The 17,007-nt window shown below is 36.7% G+C and overlaps 1 protein-coding gene and 1 long non-coding RNA gene across 3 annotated transcripts in view; one reads left to right on the top strand and one right to left on the bottom strand.

The window, feature by feature from the left end:
• LOC309500614 overlaps window positions 1-17,007 on the top strand; it is a 552,694-nt gene that overhangs the window by 340,213 nt on the left and 195,474 nt on the right. The gene's annotated exons all lie outside the window — the stretch shown is intronic.
• cdh12a (cadherin 12a) overlaps window positions 1-17,007 on the bottom strand; it is a 51,502-nt gene that overhangs the window by 14,808 nt on the left and 19,687 nt on the right. For both annotated transcript variants that reach the window (XM_082172237.1, XM_082172236.1), the window contains 3 exons: window positions 15,441-15,608; window positions 14,765-14,952; window positions 2,533-2,786 (listed from right to left, as the gene is read on the bottom strand). In XM_082172237.1, coding sequence (XP_082028363.1) covers window positions 2,533-2,786; window positions 14,765-14,952; window positions 15,441-15,608 — 610 coding nt within the window. The remainder of the gene's footprint in view (window positions 1-2,532; window positions 2,787-14,764; window positions 14,953-15,440; window positions 15,609-17,007) is intronic.

Here is a 17,007-nt window from a genome sequence, read left to right as displayed (position 1 = left end):
CTCTATTTATATTTATATTTGTATTTCTATATACAGCATAACTATATTTTGCACAAGCTGAAACTAAATTATTCTCTCTTTCTTGGTCTTTGTATTAATATTATGTCAATTATTTTTATCTAAATAATGATATTGTTATTAAAATAACTCAAATATCTAAATTTGATTAAATAAGATAAGATCATAAGATCGATCACTAGATGCATGAGGTTGTAGAACAGTATTTATGCACTGAAATTCTGCTTACTGCCCCAGTGTATGAACACTCTTGGTCTTTTTGAACCTGTCTGCTACTTTTCAGCCCACTGCTGTGACCCTGTTCCTTAGTACAATCAGCCCAGTGGATCAGCTGAAAAAGAGGAAGTCTGCGCTTTCCCTGTAGCATCAGACCTTTATAAGGGTTACATTCCTGCTCCTTCCTTTCTGTCTCAGGTGTCTCCCTACCTGCTCGCCTGAGGTATTCTGCTATTCAAGCAAAACCTCAGTGAGAGTCTCAACTGGATTCTTCTAAGCACTACTCAACACTAAACTTCAACTTAGTAACTTCATAAAATGAATTCTGTTTTCAAATCACCCCTTATCAAATATTCCATCATCTAGTAAAGTTCAGCAGGTTATACATTTTAAATAAAGAAAACTTGACTTGAGGGGATCAGAATATAAACCGTTAGTTCTCACCATGTTCAGAAATGCATTATACCAGATCCATACTATTTTTGCACAGAATTGCATAATGTACTGTATTTCATGTGACACACAAGTATATCAACTACTATACAGTTCTACAGTACCTGTCCACTTTTTTTTTTTTTTTAAAGGCTAATGGCTTCAACAAAAGTATATTCCATTGATTAACAACCTCATAGCTCACAGTTGGTCTGTCCGAGTTTTCATTAAAAATCTATTCCCCATATGGAGAAAATGAATGGGATTTTTACTTCTGGAACCCATAAGATGTTCGACCTGTTAAATGTAACAGAAGCAATATCATTTTTTTATCGGGCTGTCCAAAGATACGACATTGTCCCCAATAAATTAATTAAAATAACTATTACAAAACTGTATTTCCATCACTCTTTGATTTAAACACGCATGAGGTCACAAGGGCAACAACAATACAGTATACTATACTGTGTAAAACAGCATTATGCAATATAGCTTTTATTCAACAGTGTAATAAACAAGAAGTAAATATTGAGTAACTTACATTTTACACACAATATTAACAGTTATTGTATGTATTTTTGCTCCGCCTAAAAAAGTAAATGCAGAATCAACTGTTGCGTCTCTGAGCAACACATACCATGCCATTCATGAACGAATCAGTTTTTAAATGAATTGTTCGATTAAATGATTAAATAATCATAAAGAAATCATAAAGTCACTGTATCTGGAAAGCGCAAACACTTTCGTTCATCTTTTGTTCATCTGGGCCTCTGAGTGAGGTCACTTAGTGTAACAGTGCTGCACTTCTGGGTTGTACGTCAGAACGTAGGCTCACTATTGGCCGACGCTGGTCATGTGTGTGATGCGTGTGATGCTGGCCAATAGTGAGCCTATGTTTTGACGTACAACCCAGAAGTGCTGCGCTGTTACACTGCGTGAACTCACTCAGAGACCCACACAGGAGAAAATGAATTCAGAAAAAGTATTCTCGTCGCTTGATAAACTTAAGGTTGAGCCACTGTAGTCACTTGGACTATTTTAATGATGTCTTTACTAACTTTTCTGGGATGGCAGATATCGATTACATAGAAGCCTATGAAGATGTGAGCCAGCTCTCAGATTTCATCAAAAAAGATCTTAATTTGTGTTCCAAAGATGAACAAAAGTCTTAGTGGTTTGGAACAACATGAGGGTGAATAATTACCTTTTTTTGTTAACAACTGTTTATTTAGTTTTCTTTTTTAATGTCAAGAAACACAAAAATACAAAGCAAAAAGCAACTATAGAGGGTGAGTAATTACTGACAGAATTTTCAATTTTGGGTGAACTAACCCTTTAACAAAAAGGAAATGCACTGAGATTAAATATTTAACAAGAGCTGTGGTTTTCTAAATTACTACCACCTCCATTTATGTACGTCCATTAAATATTCATTTTATAACAAATGCTTTCATAAAGACAATGCGCTTGTGTCAAGATCTCAGATGCTTTAAACATGACCAACATTGTAGCAAACACTTTCAGGCGCATAATTAAAAAAGAAAAAAGAAAAAAAAAGAAAAAGAAGTGCCACATTAAATAAGGTCCACGCTTGCAAACTGCACCAGAAGTTTGTCAGAGTGGATTGAATCAAAGCAATACACACTCAGTTCAAAACAAGATTGCCAAATGTACTGAACCCACGGGACCACAGGTTTGTTATTGTTTTATGTTGTCTAGTATACTTGGATGTAAAGTGGTTTTGAGTTCCCACAGGATGTTGTCTACACATATATTAAAGGCGAGTAAAATGGAGTGTGCTTCGATTTGACCTACATTTGTGTGTGTGTGTGTGTGTGTGTGTGTGTGTGTGTGTTGCCCACATACCTTACAGGACTGTTTCCTACATCTAGGTCCTCAGCTGTGATGGCTCCGACGATGATGCCCACTGGTGTATTCTCGTATGTCTCCATGCTATAAGACAGCCGGCTGAAGACAGGAGGTTCCTCCACATCCAGAACATTCACTTTAACTGTGGCAGTGTCCTTAAAAGGTCCCAAATGTAGGAATCGATGATCAAGAACTGTGTTTGAAGCCTCTACTTTAAAGGTGTAGGCCTTTCTGGCTTCATAGTCCAAAAGCTGTAAAATGAATAATGAGACATCATCAGGTTAAAAGCCTTTTCATTTACTGATCTCTTTATTTTCTTGTCATTTGTGGCAGCAAAAAGTAAGTGATATCAAATTGTTTGTGGCTGTATATTGTCAAAGAATAACACAACACAACCAACTTTATTCAGGTCATAAAACTATAAAGTAAAATGGTTTCCACAACAGAGGGCTCATGCAGAGATCAGAAGTGAGGGGAGCGGAAAGGAAAGGCTGCTGCTCACTCTACCCTGGAATCACAGGAGGGAGAAGAAAGGAAAAGAAGAAGAAAGCATGGAGAAAAGTCTTTGGCCAGTGGCTCTTGCATCACTGCGCTCATTCAGCCATGTAAAGGCAGAAATTGGCACAGTCACACCTGAAAAGCAAAGAGTTGTGGCAACTAAGCTCACACATTTGATTTCCATGTTTTATGGGGACATTCCAAAGACATAATGATTTTTATACCGTACAAACTGTATATTCTATCCCAGTGATATTCAAATGGCGGACCTGCTTGGTTCCATCCGGACCGCGTGACATAATTGCACCATTATACCACTTCTACAGATTAAAGTGAGCAGCGCGTCAAAACAACAGAGCGGTTCTCACCACAAGCACTCAGGGTCGTTTACGATAATGATCTTACGGTGTTATACATCCTATAATATTTTTTTATGTAAAGCCAAATGCGCTTCATTCAAGCCCTTTCATCAACGTGCACGTTGCTTCTCTTCCCTCGCTAAAGATGTAAAGAGCCACATTAAGAGCTGGAGATGACATGGTTATTTTAACAACAGTAGCAGAAACACAGTGAGCAGAAAAATAAATAATTTAGCTTAAACACCGCAGAAAAAGAGAATGCAGCATATACAATGATTTTTATCTGTCATTAAAAAAATAACTCTGACCATTTAACTAAACCAGGTTTGTGACAAGTTAATGCATGGGGCCTTTAGACAGGTTTTTTTTTATATATATATTTTTTTTTATAGCCTCAATAATAAGCATTAAGAACATTTAATAATAAACATTTGTAAAATTATTTTAGAGATGGCAAGGGAAGACAAAAATAATAATAATCTGAAATTACTAGTTAACTTTATGTTGTGCTCATGATGAGAGTTTTGCTTAGGCTATTAGATTATGTACAGTACATTGCTTGTTTTTAGTAGTTTATTGCTTTGAGGAAAATATAAAAATGGTCCATACTTTTCTTGAGGTAAACCCTGCCCCCCGTGTGTTTTCTCAGTCCCAAGGCCTTCTTCGCGTGCCATGTAGGTGTCAAAATGTAAAATAAAAATAAATAAAAATAGCCTGATAAAACATCTGATCTAACCTTTTTATATTAATATCTAGGAAGACATATTTACTTTGTTTGGTAAATATTTTTGTAAAAATTCGTAGACATCACTGCTTCGGCTCCCAGGACCCAAGATTCTCATCTTTGATGACCATTTTGAGTGTTTAAGATTTTTTCTTTTACAAAGAACCATGGCTGCATGCCCCGATGGAAATAACTGTTCCAAAAAAGTATTGTCCGGACCTCCGCTGTGAAGGAAATATAGAGACCAGACCTCTTGGGACTTTAATTGAATGAACCTGTTCTATCACCTACCCTAAACCTATGAAAACTTTCTGCATTTTTACATTTTCAAAAAACATAATTCTGTATGATTGATAAGCTGTTTTCCTCATAGGGAACAAAAAATATCACCACAAGGGAAAGATTTTTGATTTAGTCATCTTCGATTGCAATCCCATAACGTATAGTTTACTAGAACAGAGTTTCTAGACTAGAGTTTTTTCCACTAATAGTTGCCTGATTGGCTGTGTATGATTGTGGCTTGAAAATGAACCTATACTAAAAATGTTGATTTCAGGCCCCCTGAAATCAAAACGTATGTTTTTTTAGCTCTTATGAATATTGTTGAATGACGATAGCGGTAAGGCAAAGATTCGTTTAACAACATATCTTTAGAGTAGAAAAATATGTTAGCCTTAAGGTTATGAATAAGCTGGTGTGTTCCAAAACAATGACAAAATTCGCATTTAGGATAAGCATTCAAAACGTACAGTCTCTCTCTTCCGCTAAAATGGATCACGGATTTGTATGACATCACCGCGGACTTCAGCTTTTCATCACATCTTCTGTTGAATCAAATGCTGTAAAGCGTCCCGTCCACTATGCTATAAATACCACCTGGCCAAAGCGACCGTGGCTGTACGTTCGGTAGAACACGTATGCTCACTTGCTCAGGATCAGCTACTGTACTTGTGCTCATGACTCAGTTCAGTGAACTGTTGGATCCAACAGCTGGTAGGAGTTACTGGAGTACTCCGGGATATTGGTTTATTTCGATTCGGAGGGACTGTAATAAGGCACGTCCGAAAGCGAGTAGGTGGAAAGTAACTAATACTTTCGTTAATCGACTACTTGAGTAGATTTTTCGATTTTTTTCTTCTCTCTTGAGTATAATTCAATTGTGGTACTTGTAGTTTAATACAAATAAAGTATTCAACTTCGCTACATTTATTTTTCACCAAAAGTACAAAGTAGCTACTTTGACAAAGGTGCTGACGGACACCAGGGCAAGTTGACATTATAGAGACTTTTCAAACTACTGTGTTGGAGCCCTCTGCATCAGCCAATAACAGACAGATCTGAAGCGCTTCAGCCAATAACTGACAGGTCTGACTTGTGTGCAAAACCAATCAAAACTTCCAATTCGACTGGGGGGCGGGGCGTTCAAACCGCGCTTTGACATTCAGGGCCAAATCTGAAACGCAAGTATCAAGCGCAAAACGCAAGTAACTTTGTGGGCGGGCCTTGGGCGCTTTTGCTATTATACCGGCGGGATAAATGACTCTTGCGCCCGACGCAAATCTAAAATGGGTTGGTCTGAAGTAGCTACATTATTCATAGGTGTGGTTTGGGCGTAACGTGAAATAAACCAATCATAGCGACATCTCACATTCCCTTTAAGAGCAGGCGCTCTTGTTCTATAGCGGATTCCTAATATAACGGCGGATTTGCCAGGCGCGCGCCAGGAGCGGTTCACAGCCGAGGAGATCGACGTTCTCGTCAGGGCCGTAAAAGACAGAGAAATGACGTTGGGGATGGGAGAAACCCACCCAAATTAGCTTCGATTAAACAGGCGTATGATCATTTGGGTAAATGTGTAAGCTAGATGTATGCTTTTATAATAATCTATCTATCTATCTATCTATCTATCTATCTATCTATCTATCTATCTATCTATCTATCTATCTATCTATCTATCTATCTATCTATCTATCTATCTATCTATCTATCTATCTATCTATCTATCTATCTATCTATCTATCTATCTATCTATCTATCTATCTATCGTAATAATGCATGATTTGAACAAATGAAAACGACTGCTTCTGTGTGAGAAAATCAAAGTGTATGCGCGTTGTGCACACGCTACATTGATTATGGCAAAGCATGCGCCCCTGACTTTAAACTAGTTTTTTTCGGTTAATGGCGGAATTGTTTTCTAAACCTGCAAAATAGCATGAGGGAACGTTTGCACCGGAACACGCCTCCACTTTGCGCTGAACCGCCCCCGGGAGCGCAAGTGTATTTCTTAGTTAACCGACGTGCGTCTGTGGAGGGAAAAGGCCGCAGTGCGCGGGTGCAAAATAGGAATGATACATGCGTCGGTGTACAAAGTCAATTGCGCTGGGTGCAAGATAGGGCCCTATATCACTGCCGCTCGTGTTTTGAATCAGTATCGCTAACGTTTCAATATTTCAATGAATGTAAGTGAGCTATGCTCATATTCTGATTTTAAATGTGAATAATGGCAACTCCTGAAATGGGTCATCCCATTGATAATACCAGAGCACTGAGCTGAAGTAAATAAAAAAACTCGGCTCATAACATGGACGCAGTTATTGCATGGAAGGAGCAAGAACAATGTAAGTGTCTAAAATACATGCACACAGTTCAATTAAATGGTAAAGCTCGCCCTCTTTAACAATACAGTTAAACAAAGTGCAAAGCAAACTTTGTACAAAGCTGAAAAAACCTCAACTCGATTTATCTGTCAATCAGATGCATGTAAGTGTAGTTCGTTACTATAGGAACAGTGGGCTCCCAGCACATTTTCGTTTTTTTACTGGCACTTTTTTATTCATACTGTTGTAAATCTCTCTTTTTTTATCGGACCTTTTTAACCTTCTTTGCTTTCAATTATGAAATGATTCAAATGAAGACATTCAAATGATCTTACCTGAACTTACTTTTCAAATTTAGTAATAAAACAAATCGCTCTTGACAACAGGGAAAGCTAGTATGTTTGCTTAGCATACTGTCAAACACTACAATTTATCAGTTTAATATTTTGCTCCAAAATCACAATACATATCAGTCGTGTTTGAAATTACTTCTGTGGTTTCATGTTGCTTCTTAACACAGAGTGAGAATATATTATTTATTAAATTCTATGATACAAGCTATGTTGATTAGCATTGCATTAAAGGGTTAGTTCACCCAAAAATGAAAATTAGCCCCTGATTTACTCACCCTCAAGTCCTTCTAGGTGTACATGACATTCTTCTTTCAGATGAATATAATCAGAGTTATATTAAAAAATGTCCTGGCTCTTCCAAGCTTTATAATAATGGCTGGAACAAATTTGAAGAAAAAAATATCCACACATGGGTTAATAAAGCCCTTCTGAAGCGAAGCCATGGGTTTTTGTAAGAAAAATAGGCTACCCATATTTATAACTTTCTAATCTTAAATAACTAGCTTCCACCAGACGACCGTACGCATACTACGCAATTTGACTTGCGCCACAAGAGTAACCCATGGCACATATATGACGTAGGATGTAGGAGTATCGTAAGCTTAGACGCCTCTCGCGGTTTAAACAAATAGGGCTATGCAACAAACTGAAGCTCCTCTTCTATTATATAGAAATGCTCCGACATTTCTCTTCAAAATTGCTAATTCGCGACCAGGGTTTTGTTTAGCTCTTTCCTCTGAGCTTCCACGTTCGTCATATTACGCTGTGCGTCAGGTCAGGGGTTAGTCTTCCTCCGTAAATCGATGTGTACGGCCATCTGGCGGAAGCTAGTGATTATAGTTTATAAAGTTTAAAATATGGGTATTTTCCTTACACAAACGCATGGATTCACTTCAGAAGGCCTTTATTAACCCCCTGGAGTAAAAGTGGAGCACTTTTATCATGGATGGATGCACTTTTTTGGGCTTCAAATTTCCTCCAGCCATTCACTGCCATTATAAAGCTTAGAAGAGCCAGGATGACTCAGGATATACACCTATAGGGTGACTTGAGGGTGAGTAAATCATGGGCTAATTTTCCTTTTTGGGTGAGCTATCACTTTAAAGACATACATCATTCGTATGAAAATACCTGAGATAGCTTGATGAACACAGATATATTATCACTATCATCTGTTTGTCTTCATGTTTCATCAGTAAAACATCTCTATTTGCATGTTATTATATCCATATAAGGCATTTCCTGAAATGTCATAAGTTTAATACTTCCATGAATCTCACTTGTGGACTTTCTGTGCGAGGGATGAATCAGTATGGGCTTCCAGTATGAATGAAACAGATGACACGAGAGTGTTTAGTGCTCCATATCGCTATCATCTCCCCATTTTGGGTAAAAATTGAAAAATAATACTTGAGTAGTTTTTAAGCAAACTTCTTATTTACTCTTACTTGAGTCATATTATTTTTCAGTACTTCTACTTGTACTCAAGTAAATTATTACTTAAATAGCAATACTTTTACTTAAGTACAATTTGTTAGTACTCTTTCCACCACTGCGAGTGACTTTAGAAAACTGGATCAGCGCTGACTCAAGACGCTAACTGTTTTGAACGATTCAGTTCGATTTGGTGAACTGGTTCGATTGGTTCACTAAAGATAACCGGTTCAAAAGAACGATTCGTTCACGAACCGGACATCATACCGTTGACACACCACGGATCAATATGGGTTGGAGGTGTGAGTGCGGTTGCTTAAACGCTAGAGTTTTATTCCATTTTCCAACTGTACGTTGGGAATGAAAGGGCTAGAATTTTTTTTCACACCTTTATTGAATCCAACTTATCATCAGTGCTCGGATTCGCTTCCATGGTGCTGTCAACAAATATGATTTGCAGTCTGTGAGTTAAACTTAACGCTATTGGCTATTTGAAAAGGGGGAGGAGTCATTTAATAATGTCCTGCCTAAGCTTCCTGTTTCAGTGGAAATTCGCGTTCTAAGGCACTTCAGTGGGTCTTTGACCTAAAAATGTGCCTCATGTGAATATGCGTGAATGTGCATCTGTTAAAAATAAGTTTATTCAAGTGTGCTAGTAGGATACTTATTTTAAACAATTAAAAAAATATACTTTCAGTCTACTTTTTATGCACTTCTCAGAAATATAGCTATGTACTTCACATAAATAAACTTAAAATTGCACTTGACTTATACTGACAGAAAAGTCTAAGTATGTTTGGCCTATATTTGTCTCAATCTTTTGATCAAGATATAGGCTACTTAAATGATAATTCTAAGCATACTTGGCTTGTAGTTGTGTTTACTCCTTTGATTGAGTAGCTTACTTTTTTCACATAGTTGTACATATACTGTCTTATAAACTTACATTGTTTGAAAATGTTGATTTATAAAGAAAACAGATATGCTCCTAATTCTGAGTATCTGAATTTCTGTGTAGTTCACTGGTAGTGGAAATAGGAATTTACTTCAAAACTATCTACTTCCCTCTTTCCCTGCCATTGACTGAATTTTCCGGCTATCCACGTTTCACTGTTATACTGTATGGGGCGTTGTTTCTGTTCTAAAAGAGTACAGAATATCTGGAACAAAACGAGGAAGCAGAAACAAGTGATAGTAGATTGCTTACGCAAATGTATATAACGCGATCATCAAACGTTAAACAGCATATAAATAAAAACTGCCTAAAGTTACCCGAATTAAATGTCGAACCCATGAGGAAATTACTGTGAAGCTTTGAGGGTCATTCTGAATCCCATCCAGACGTACTGTAGTATTTGACAAAAAAAATTCCTAGCTTTTTGTTTAAAATGTAGTTTTTATTTTATTTTATTATTATTTTTATAAATACCTAAATAGGAACATGCTTTAGTAACAGTAAACTATATTGTTATGTTCACTTAAAGAGTATTTACAAGTATACTTGCAGTAGTATAAAACTACTAAACTAGTAGTTTACTGAGATATACTTCAAAGTGTACTTTCATAAACTAAAATATGTGTTCATAAACTAAAATATTAGATTAGATTAGATTAGATTCAACTTTATTGTCATTACACAAGTACAGGTACAAGGCAACGAAATGCAGTTTAGGTCTAACCAGAAGTGCAATAGCAGCAAGTGCAGGATATACAGTGGTTCCATAAGTGCAGAACATGGATATGTGTGCCACAAAATATGTGTTCTATTAAAACAATATTATACATATAAGTTCACTTGTATTGTTGCAGTACAAATGAAAAACTTAGTTGTAAACTAGTGTACTCAAAGTTTACTACAGTTACACTTAAAGTATACTTTATAATATAATATAATATAGTATACTTACTACATAAAGTACCGGTATACTTACAGTAAAAATATAATTGAACTTTACTTGACTATACTTAATAAAATGAACTTGAGTATTCAAGTATATTCAAGTCTCAAATATTATTTTACAATTGCTCAATCACCAAAAAGCTCCATAAGAGAACAAATATAAATATTGAAATAAAACACCATTTAAACTGAATAATTCTTGTTTTGCTCATGGAAGTTTTTGTATAGCAACAGAAGCAATTCTTTGTCTACGTTTTTTGACATCACAAAAATGATAGATATTCAGCATCTAAATCAACAGATTTTAGATTTGTAAAAAAAAAAAGAAGAAAAAAAAGAAAGAAGAAGAATTCATTTTCTGCACACCTCTGTATAAACCATTCTAGACCAGAGTGCAGTGTGTTGATCTGAAAAGAGAAACTTTTAGTGCACTGGGGTTGGTTAATGAGTGTATAAAGAACAATTTGTGCCAGTCTATTGAAAGCCAAAAACAATACACATAAGTCTTCCAGAACAGCTCAGGGTATATCATTCCTCAACAATGTTAAAAGAGACATTTTCATAAAAAAAAAAAAAATAATAACTTACTGTTGTCATTGTCAGCCAAGAATTTTTCAAAGACCTCAGTGTTACTCAAAAAGCATCAGCTTCATGTCTACATCACACTGCTGTTCTGCAGGAGGTCTTGTCATTGGTGACAGCACGCAACAATTATGTCTGCCATTGTCATTTCAAGCTAGTGTTGAGGTACTGCCTCGCTGTCTGCAGACTGAGCTAACCATAGTGCTGACCATGCTGAAAGAATACCTCAGACATGACAGGGCAGAGACCCAGCTGGCCAATCAGAAGCACACAGAAGCCTCTATATAGCAACTTTTGGTCACAGTTAAAGACTGTAGCATTAAAAATTAGCTCACAAATTCTGACCTGATAAACAATACATCAGTATCATATTTGTTTCAGTCTGGTCTATATTACAAAACCATTCATTTTAGTATAAACATGTCCTGTTTCTGGTTGTTGTGTCCTTTTATGCCTCTGTTACAGAGATTACATTGGACACCTTTAGATGCCACTGTTAGTTGTTTCAGAGTCTTCTGGCTCTTCCTCTGAGAATTAACACAAACCCTTTTCTCTATTTTGGATCATTTCCACTCAAAAGAGTATGCTAATCAGATGCTAGTCCATAGAGTTGTTTTGTTATTCAATACAGTGCACATTCCAAAACTTTCATTAATTCCCCTACTAATTGACATTTATTCATGAATTTTTTATTGTACTTCTACACAGCAAGTTGTGAAGTATTCAAAATTTGTTCCAACTTTGAATGTTTCTTCAAAGAAAAATAAAGAATTGTTTTATGTTACCACCCGCTCTATGTACGATAAAACAGTTTTTATTATGCTGCTGATATGACTGGATTCTTCATCTCATATGTGTGTACATCCTTTTAAACATTTTTTTTTTCAAAACTATGCTGTACATTACTATGAATTACTGAGTGAACCTTTAACATAATCATATGTTGAAAGAACAAAGCCCACCTCCCAATCCTGTTGATAATATAGAGACAATTATCCTTTGAACCCATACCTCAGTAGATCCTCTTTATACTCAAACCAGCACTGAGCCCATAAAGCCATGAGACCCCAAATGTTCAGCCTTAGCATTTCAGAAAAATCAGGGGCATGATGGAACAGCTCATCAAAGAGAAATAAAGGGAGAGGGAAGTCTGTTATTGAGGACAGAGGGAAGAAGGGTTCATTGTCATTGACCCTCCTCCATGCCCCACGGTGAGGATCCCACATATCCATTTCCAGACTTTTTTTTGGGTCACCAGATATGGCACACCCATTTTGCAATGTAATGACTATGTCTCTTTGTCCTGTACAGCCTCAGCCTGGGGAATAAAAAAGTGGAGATAAAAGACAGAATGAAGGACGGACTAATATTTTCATTGTGCCTTTTATAATTTACTGTTGATGAAATTTATGAAAATTATGAATTATGGGGCCATTTCACACATAGGGTACAAAAAGAGGATGGATGGATGGACAGATTTCTGTAATTGTGATTAATTGATCATTCAAATTTGTATATATATATATATATATATATATATGGAATGTACTATGAAACGAGGCATAGCCCCCTAAAATGCTTTTATATTCTTCATATGCATCTCTCCATCTGCTGCAGAGAGATGAATAGCAGCAGTGGCCTGTCTTTATGTGTCCACAGACTACACTAGCTTTGAGTAATGAAATAGTAACCTCTCTACTCCCTGGAGGATGAGAGCACTCCAGCCTCATCCACACGCCTTTACCAAGGCATTTGTTTCAGCTAAGCATTTATAGCCAGCACATCTATGATTGGTCATGCGTGTCTGAGGGGATTTCTACTTGTCGCATCATATCAAGATATAGATGCTCTGATGGGTGCACTCATGTATTCATGTCCATTAAATCTAAAAAATATTGGGCACTTTCTTGGGGAAACTCAAACAATGTATTGAGAGGTCAGCACCCCCAAAAAATTATATATAATTTTTTTTATTATAATGTTGTTGTTTTTTTCACATGTTGGCAAAACAGGAAAGGGGAAGTAATGTTCTAAGGACAACCACAAAGAACATAATGAATTGATAAGTCCAAGAGCAGGCATTGCGTGGTTAAGCATTCACACTTTTATGGCTTTATGCATTATTCATAAAGGATGCTTTGGATGGCCATCCAGTAATAAGATATGACTCACCTCGGGTAAACACACACAAGCCCCTGAATGAAGGAGCACAAGGGGTTATTGCTATCATCCTTGAATTCACGTGTGTGAAAAAGAGATGCAAATGGAATTGTGATTTGCATCTGATGTCACCCGGCCTTAGCCAGAATATAAATATTGCCTAAACAAACATCCAAATGCTGTCAAAGAATTAACTTACTGTGTGGTAAAGGAGCTCCTGGTTCATGGATAATAAAAGCTATATATTCGTGCGCTATATTATTAGTCAATAGATTTGTATGAGAAAGAAATTTAAGTCATTATTCTCTGACAATCTATCTCCTCAGTAGAAGTTCCGTCCTCCCTATACACAAAGTATACAAGTTGCGTACGGCCCCCAAACCACCAGGGGGCCCCCTTGCTCTCAAAGATGATTTAATTACTAGGGATGTGATAGTTTCAGTTTTGATTTTGGCTTCCAACTATTCTGAAAACATGATGCCACATTCCGTTCCTTTCCTTTAAAGCGGTATGCTGTCGCCCTTTGCATAACATCCATATCAGTCAAATCATGTAACAAAAAACAAAGAAAAACAAAAAAACAGGAACAACAAAAAGCTAAAAGCATATTGAGCTGCGAAAGAAATGCTGCTCCCCAGGCGGCTTTCTGTCCGAGCGATCCGAGATGGAGCGAAACACAGACAATAGGCTACTTTGGGCTTTGGGTGTGTGCTTAAATGGACAAATGCACTCAAATATGTCAAAATGCCTGTCTTGGTGAGTTTTCACCAAGTTTTTCAGTTATGTCTTAAGTGAACATAGACAGTTGGGTAAGTAAGTAATCTAATTCTTGTCAGTATATTAGATCTGTAAATTTGGTCCCAAAGTGACAGCAGCCTAACCTGCTGTCTGTGCCATTTAGTGTTAACAACAAAAGAAAACAAGAGTTCAACAGTTCACTGCTCTTTACTGAATAACTTTAGTAACTTTATTAAGAATCAATGTATTTTTAATTTAGAATTGCCTAATTAAGATTATACAGACTTTTATTTTTATAAATTCAATTTCTGTATAGGCTATTATTAGTTTGTATTAATTGGATTTTTTTTCTATTGTATTTGCCCTATTGTTTATTTTTATATAGTATTATTACTGACTGTTTCAACTCACAGTTTGTTGACTGAAACTGCTCTGAAAGATCATATTAAGGTGTTGGGGGTCATTTCGTTTTTTTTATGAACGACAGGGGCCCCCTCATAAAGTTTTGCTTAGGGCCCCCAGAAGTCCAGAACCGGAGCTCTATATCTCTCAATCCTCATTCATCTTCACATATATTTAAATACGACCAAAAGAAGAAAGAAAAACATCTGTTGAAATACATGACAAATAAACCAATATAAACGTTATAAAATGTTAATAATAAATAAATGTTAAATACTGTTCAAAAGGGACAGTAAGATTTTTAAGGAAATGAAAAATTAATAAAACGCATCTGAAATAATGGCTGCGTTGCCACCATGAGAAAAATTGCATTTTAAAATAAACTTCTGAACGGTAGTGTAAATATACAGTAAAAAACAGCCACATACCTAATCTTACTTTTCTGAGACCGAAAATGACTACAAGAAGCCATACTCTACCTTTTTCAGTATTACTGTTCCTTCTTGTGTGTTCTTATTGCTGTATATATCAAACATGGAGCTCCCATCACCAGCAACGATGCTATATTCCACTTCAGCATTCTTCCCAGAGTCAAGATCATGAGCTTTGACCCTTCCCACCGATGAGCCCACAGGTGAAGATTCAAGAACACGCAAGTGAAAGATACCTGTTGAAATTCACAAACAACTTCATCAGTGATCAAATTAGGAATAGTCATAACCCTCTACATTTAGACATCATAGTTAACAATAATCATCCTCTAATCACTTCAGGAGCTCTGGAGAAAAGATTTGGAATGCTAATCACATTTGAAAAAATAAACTCTATGTAGTTGTTTGTGTTTGGCAAGAGCCCTTGAGGTCTTAATCATGGCCAATTGTAAATCTGAGGTTCTTCTCGGGTCATGAATTACTGTTCAGTCCCTGTTTTAAAGAAAGCCCCTCTCTGCTATCAGTGACTGCCAATAACTGAATTAAACAATTCAAATAATGGACTCATGTTTAAGGTTTCCACAGAGCAAACCAGATTAAATTCACATTAAGATAAACCCCAGGGATAAACTGCTGCTGATATAGAAATGCTGACAGTATACTGTAAGCCTCAGGGTGTTCTATAATAATTCCTGAATCTAGAAACATCTGTTTTTGAGCATACTTTTAGAAAACCGCGGTGGGTTGTCATTGACATCACGTAGAGTGATATTGATGGTAGTGGTTCCAGCTAAGCCCCCAAGCTGACCGCCCATGTCCTTAGCCTGTATGGCCACCTGGTACATTTCTTTAACCTCCCGATCCATATTAGGTAAGGCAACTCTTATGACCCCTGAGACAGAAAAAGAAAGAGAAACAGAGTAATGCAATGTTCTTTGCATGTAAGAACATACCAATTTTAGCATAAATAAAATGTCAAGATAGAGAGTTAATAGGTAAAAAAAAAATTAAATGAAGAGTTTATTGTAATCAACCAGTATAGATATTTTGTTCAAATAGGCCTACACATGAAAAAATAAATACAAATAAATAGTAGTTCAGTCTCATTTACATTCCTGAATAATATGGTTTAACCATTTGCTAATTTAATTTTTAGTGTTGCTTTTGAGTTTGTTATCATATTTAGTAACTTGCTATTAGGTCTGTATGCAGTATATTAAAGTATTTAATGAGTGTGCATGTGATGTGTTCACACAGAACGTGTTTTTGCTGTTAAACTCGAAAGGTGTAGGTCAGTGGAACGGAAAAAAGCGGCAGATTTTTTTAATGAAAAGTTGAAAAGTCTCTCACGCTGCAAGAGACGAGAACAACAGTTCAACCAGAAAGACTCGTGAGAGTCTTGCTAACAGCCCAGCAAGCAAATATTTATAAAGTTCTTTGGCGTAGGCCCCGTCCGTAGCGCGCAATCCGAGGGTAGCAGAATCTGCATTTCCTGCCTGAAGACGAAGGCAGGGGCGCAGCCAACCCCCAGAAGGTATGGGAAGGGACCATCCTGGTGGTGGTGGGGAGGATGGAGGTAATTGTTTGCGTCAGCATCTGCAAACTCAGTCGTGTAAGTGCCATAGATAGGTAAGTACCGATCTTTTATACTGCAAGTATTAGCACATGATGATTGGATAGATGTCAGTCTTCCTGGCAGAACTTACGCTAAAGCTTTCATTTTCACGCCCATCTAGCGCGTGTTTACTTTGAAAAACAGTGGAAAAGTAGCGCAGTGGAATGGAAAAACACATTCTGTATGAATGGCCCCTAAAAGACAGTGTTATTTTGCATCTGAATATTGCACCATTAAAAGAGTTATACAAAATGTTTTTATTAACATTTAAAATAACTGTTTTTTCTCGATCTAATAAATTTTAATCTGAAGGGCTGGTTTTAACTTCCAAAAGTGACATCAAATCTAAAACAAGAATAGTTTTGAGACTGTGTACATTTCGAAACACATAATAAAGTGACATTTACTTAATAATTAAGTTAACTTGAACTCAATGAAACTTTTGCCCTCGGTTCTAAGAACAGCACGATTCTCTTCTGATGGACGTAAAAGACCTACAGCGATATGAAGAATTAAACAGGCCTTCATTAATCTGTGCTGCAATGCCTTTGTGAGCTGCATCACGAAAAGGCGAACCTCTGACATTCTTCAAAAGACTAATCAGTCCTAATAGCTCCCCTCTCAAAGGAGCTACTTTTTGATCAGAAGATGATGGCAAGGTGAATAAAATACCACA

The sequence above is a fragment of the Leuciscus leuciscus genome (genome assembly GCF_965113295.1).
Source record: "Leuciscus leuciscus genome assembly, chromosome: 6".
NCBI lineage: Eukaryota > Metazoa > Chordata > Actinopteri > Cypriniformes > Leuciscidae > Leuciscus > Leuciscus leuciscus.
This window is presented reverse-complemented; position numbering and strand designations above follow the sequence as displayed.